This window comes from Chenopodium quinoa, unplaced genomic scaffold (assembly GCF_001683475.1).
Source record: "Chenopodium quinoa cultivar QQ74 unplaced genomic scaffold, ASM168347v1, whole genome shotgun sequence".
Classification (NCBI taxonomy): domain Eukaryota; kingdom Viridiplantae; phylum Streptophyta; class Magnoliopsida; order Caryophyllales; family Amaranthaceae; genus Chenopodium; species Chenopodium quinoa.
The window spans coordinates 7,253,521-7,259,623 of NW_018743252.1; the positions used below are offsets into that span (position 1 = coordinate 7,253,521).

The window sequence follows — 6,103 nt, forward strand, 5'->3', positions numbered from 1 at the left end:
TTTCCTTTTACTTTTGTTTCATATTAACTACAACACTTCTATAATTTCTCTTTCCTACCATTATTTTATAATTTCTCTCTCCCATTAACCCCACTTTTACAAATATTTTATTATTTCTCTTTCCTACCAACCTCACGCACACTATTTTTTATTATTTATAAGCCTATAAGCCTAGTATATAATTCTCTTAAATTTTGAGCCAACCCTATTAATGCGAACAGAGAGTTACATAAATTAAAACATCCTCAATTCCTTTATTCTAGAAGTAAAAATTATTATTACTCCCTCATTTCATTTCAAGCCTGTTAATAGTCTCTACACCTTATCTTTCCCTTAAACAAAAGTATAAAGAAGACAACAAATTAAACAGAAGAAGTCGATTAAAGTCAATTGTGCATTGAATAATTTTGTTACAATTGTGTTCATAACAATCTTCACATTTGAATGAATTTTCTCTAGGTGTACCATGCCGTCAAAATAAATCCTAAGCTAAGATTTATGTCCTCTGATAAGCAGGATATTGTCAGGCCAACCTGCACCCAAATATTTAGGGAGGTGAAGGGAAAGACAAAATATGGCCCAACTACAATCATCAAACAAATAACTTCGGAACTGATATCCGCACCATTTGGTTTGCTATCCACACACCCCGAGTTCCAATTGGAGAGGAGTGTTTTGTGTAAAAATCGGAGTGCAAAACATAAATATTGGTGTGCAGAAATCATCACCTAAATAATAGAACAAAAATAGCTAAGCATCAATTGATACCTACAACTCTATCCCTATTTGACAGTTTGGACAGTACTGTAGGGCGAAAATCTATCAGGGAAACGAGGAGGTCCCTTCAAGTTTCCACCCCAGCAAAAATAGGTTCGCGTCCAAAGCATTGATCTTACATGAATCTTGCAGTTGGTAAGAAAATTATGCTCCAAGTTAGAATTCCAACCATTAATAGTAATGAAGAACTTTGAGAAAACATGCTACTTGTAGAATCTGAGCTCATTGAGTTCATAGATGGTGCAGTCGCATTGGGAAAGGTGCCATTGAGACCACCTGTACTTGATGTGCAATTGCCATGACCTGCAGCAGATTAAAAATACAGATTAGACATTAAAAGTAGAAAGTATGTTGAATATACAGTCTGCGGTTATAATCATACTTGGATCGGTGGTGGTGATTTCAGCCACACCATTGAAGTCACAAGATTCCGGAGCTTTGCCTGTGTTCTGATAATAAGTGTTGAAAGCATAAGTAGCATGAGAAAATACATTATCAGGCTCATAGCAAGGCTCGCCCTGCAATAATGGGGAGCAATCCACCTTTCCAGGTCCACAGGCCCAATCCAACGCCGCCTGTACCATCCTCTTGTCAGCTCCATCTCTTGCAGTACAGTAAGTTTGGTTTGTTGTATCATTAGACAAAACAGACCCAGACTCAGTGAGACGCAAGATATAGACTGGCTTCCCATTTGCATCGAATAATCCCCAATTTTTCTCTGAGGTGGCCCCATCCTTTGTATCCTCGTTATATAGTTCATAGATGTAAGTACTAACAGCGATTCCTGGATGTTTAGGTGTTCCTGTATTGTTGAGAATGTGCTTTATAAGATTGCTGTTGTAAGTGTTGGCATTCTCGAGAGTGGCATCGGGCTCTTTGGCATCTCCCTTGGATGGCCAGCCTGACTCAGTGACCATGATGGGGATGTTAGTGAAATTTAGATCAGCCATGGCAAAGTAAGCAGCATCCAACATGGCGTCAAAAACGTTTGTGTAATGGAGGAGTGTATTTGAATCAACAGCCTCTTTGTTTGCAGAAAGAGGTTGAAAAAGAGCATAATCTAATGGAATAACCCCATTAGAATTCATGTAATCATAGTAAGGATATATGTTGAGCATGAGATATGAATTAGTTGATTGCAAGAATTTAAGCAATGGTACCAGGACAGGGTTTAAAGAATGGTTAAAGAAGGCCTGGGAAGGTGGGAAAGAATCTAGGATAACCGAAGTAGAAAGAGGTGTAGAGACTTTGATTTTTCCATCAAGATTCGAGGCAACAAGTGCTGACTGGATAAATTTGAGGGCATTCACAAGGATAGGGGCAGCATTTGGGATTGTGCTTAAAACCTCAGAGCCAACACAAATTGCAGTAATGTTGGTTGCTGGATAATGGGCGACCACATTTTGTGAGACCCACCTGGCTGCAGTGGAGTTTGATTGACCAATACCAAGGATTTGATCATTAGGAATAGAGATTGCAACTTGTATACCAGTATTGGCAAGGGAAAGGAGCATTCCCCTGTCAGCATCATAGATGCGAACATGTCGAATATGCTGGGCTTTCAATAGAGCAACCACTTGAGTGGGGTGAGGCATGTCTGAGAGGTCTGTTCCTATATTAACTCCGATAAAAGCATCTGCAATGCAAAAAGAAACTGTATGAACATCTAGTGCATAAAAAATACGACGCAAGAGTTTGAATGGTTGATGGTGTTAATTAAGCAGCTTGAGATCAGGCATATATCAACAGCATTACCTAAAAACGGTTGATGATGTTAATTAATAAGAGCACATAGCTTGGAAGACCTAATAATCCTGATGCTTACACAGTTACAAGCGTAGTTATTCTAAATCAAACCATTTTGTAATGGCAGCAGACTACGGCCATGACATTCTCATGGTGCACAGCTATACACCCTCACATTGCTTGCTACAGGGTACTAAAATCTATAAACATAATTGTGCAGCAAAAGCTCTTTAAACTCAAAAGTTAGACACAATCAACCAAGGCAATGTCTCAAATATGTTATTTTTTTTGGCACTAAGTCATTTGACAGTATAACAACAGGACATTATCTCCACTAACAATCCAATGGCAAACATAATTAGACACGAGGGGTTAAATATCTACATTTAAACGTTCAAATGCTAACTAAAATCCTCAAAACCGAATCCTTCACTTTTCTCAAGAGTGCACATTCTCCAGTTTAATCAGCCTAAATAGCAATTTTTACAATAAATATCAGTAAGTCTTAACAAACTTCTCTAATCCCAAGCTAGAGGTCTTCTCCAAAACTACCCATCCACCTAAATTATTCTACGAATTCGGCATTCACGATTCCTCTAGTAGATAATAAGAATTAAATGATAAAAATGTATGCATAAAGAAGGCATTGCATCCATATGCTTCAGTTTTGTTGTGGTAATTCTCAGCCCATCAAAACCAATGCAATTACCATTTCTATAAAGTTTGCCTTGATTTTTTAATCTTTGACTCCTGTCATTAACGAGGTACACAGTCTTCAAATATGAAATAAGCAATTAACCCATGCTTTGATTTGATAAAACAACAACAATAACAGACAAATACAAGATTATGCAGTCACCATTTTTATAATTAAATTAATCATCTAATTCTCCCATTACAATAACTTAAGCAGCTTCTTAACAATATTATTAGCAGACATTAAATTAATATTATACTCTAGTACCCTTTAACTTCTTGTTTAATAAATCTTCTTGTTTAATAAATCATCTAATTCTCCCATTACAGCAACAATAGCTTAAGCAGCTTCTTAACAAGATTTTTTTTTGCAGATTTACATCATTACATTAAATTAATAATTTAGCCAATTTCTTACACATTAACCTTGTAAATTAAAAAAAATAATAATAATAATTATAAAATCAAATTAAAAAAAAAAAAAAAAAAAAAACACATTACCAGAATGACATTATTTTTGGCAACTACTCATATACATTTATGCCAAAGTTACATTAATTTCTGGGGCATCTATAAATTGCTCAAAATTAAATTTACACTTAAAATGGAAACAAGTATACACTATTTCACATTGCTTTTGAAAAAATTTGCTGAAAGCAGAAGAAAGTAAAGTACAAAACATTCAATGAGTTTTACTGTTTCTCAACTGCTACAGTACCACTCAAATTTCTTACAGCAGATAACATGCAATTACTGATTTACCCAAAGTGTAATACCTTCTGGAAAATCTCCTACCCACATTTTCAAAATGAACTCACAACAATTTTTTTTTAAAAGAAAAAGAAAAACTCATGTTCAAGCAAGTTTCAAAGTGAGTAAACAAAATTGTAAATTATGAACTGAACAAATGAAAAGAAAAAAAAAAACAGGTAAGGCATTTCTTGGGATAATTTTGATAAGTAGCAAAAAACCCAGAAAATTAAATATAAAAAAAAAATGGAAAAAATTATCCTCAGAAACAAAAACTAAGCAAAATTTGAAAAAGAAAAAATACCCAAATGTTAAAAGTTGAAGCAAATTTCTCACCTTGAGAAAAAACAGTAGAAAGAAACAAGAACAAGAGAGCAATGATATTAGCAGCAGCAGCCATTGTTGAGCTTGAAGAAGAGAGAGAAAGCTTTAGAGAGAGAAAGAGTTAAAGTAAGTAATTAGATTGGAAAAAGCACGGGATTATAAGAGGGAGGGGAAGAAAGAAAAAATGAGGAAATGATGTAAGTTTGATTTTGATGACAGAAAGATCGGACGGTAGAGAAATTATGAGCAGTGAACAGTACACAAGTTGGGGAGAATACAAATTACAAAGGCAGTTTTGTTGTATGTCAGTGTGTAGCCGTTGCTCAGGTTTTTTCGAGTTGTTCACACAAAAGGGTTGTTTTTTATTTGGTGTTTGTATTTGGATTTTCTTGGGTCGATTGGGTGCAACAAAGATTGTGGCGTTGTGCACGGGACTCGATCTCGAGTTAAAATGTCGGGTGAATGTAAGAAAAAAGTGAATGAAGATAATACTTCGTTCGTTTCATAAAAATTGCAGTATTTACTACTTATATTTTAACAAGTTAAAAATTATTTTAGCAAAGTTAAAAGTAGTTATCCAAAATTGTTAAATAGTTACCCTCATAATGGGTGATATACAATAAGATTATTTGAGTAACCAATTTTATGATAGTTATATTTTGAAACTAATGTAAAAGTCGATAGTATGAAACTTTATATTTATACTTATTTAACAATATATTTCAGGATAAAATAAAAATAATTATACTTTTATTAAAATAAATAAATAATAGTCAAAATTAGTATATAAAAAGTAAAGAAAAGTCAAACGTGCTAATTACTTAGAAACGGACGGGGTATGATCAACATCATCTAATTTAAAGTTTTTGGGTGGTTGATAACATTTGAACATATAACCTTTATGTCATGTCAGTTCTTATTACCATTTCAAATAACTAATTTAATCAAAAATGTAAACTAAAAATGGGTTGAATCAGTTAATTCTATTAAGTAGAGTATCATCATTGATTTTAAGGTTCCATTTGTGAGCTTTTATCTAACTAATACGGTGATTCCCTAAAAAAAAAATTCTAACTAATACGGTAGAGGTGTGTGTCGTAGTGTAGTACTATGAATCAATTGTGTGTAAAAAGGGTGAATATAAAAAGAAGGGAACAGAGAAAGAGAGAACAATGGAGTAGGACCCCCCCTTTTATGTAAAGAGACAGCAAACGGGACGTAATAACGTAATATGTGTACTTTTCGATTTGTATATTTTATTTTATTATTTTATTTTTTTGCCAACAGAATATATGCGAAACTTGTAAGCCTAATTAATTCAACGGTCATATAAGTTTGTTTAGGGAATTTCTAATTTTAATTAATCGTAGTGATACTATTTTTTCCCTAAATTCAATATTCCATCCAACTTTTAAATAAAAGCTTCATTTTCCTTAAAAAAAATAAAAAATTAACATATTTGACATCGTGTTTTTTTTTTTTCAGTTTTCGTTTTTTTGAAAATAAAAAACCAAAAACAGAAAACAAGAAAACATGTTTCCACTTTTCTGTTGTCAGTTTTCAAATTTACAATGAGTTTTATAAATTAGACTTAATTTTTTATTCATTATATGACATATATAATATGATTTGAAAAAAAAAACAAAAAACCCCAAAAAAACAAAAAAACCACAGTGATGCCGAACGAATTCATTTTGTTTTCCTAAAATAAATAATAAAAAAATAAAAAAAATAAAAATAAAAGTTTCATTTTGTCTTAACAATTGAACGAAGGTTAATAAGAAGGTGAATAACAATAAAAAAAAATAAA

The 6,103-nt window shown here is 32.9% G+C and overlaps 1 protein-coding gene across 1 annotated transcript; it reads right to left on the reverse strand.

Moving 5' to 3' along the window:
• Nucleotides 1-362: 362 nt before the first annotated feature.
• On the reverse strand, nucleotides 363-4,860 carry LOC110735139 (glucan endo-1,3-beta-glucosidase 2-like). The gene is made up of 3 exons (XM_021915297.1): nucleotides 4,306-4,860; nucleotides 1,160-2,413; nucleotides 363-1,080 (listed from the first exon to the last, which is right to left on the reverse strand). The coding sequence occupies exons 1-3, from the start codon at nucleotides 4,367-4,369 to the stop codon at nucleotides 893-895; spliced, it is 1,506 nt and encodes a 501-aa protein (XP_021770989.1). The 5' UTR covers nucleotides 4,370-4,860; the 3' UTR covers nucleotides 363-892.
• Between the last annotated feature and the right edge of the window lie 1,243 nt (nucleotides 4,861-6,103).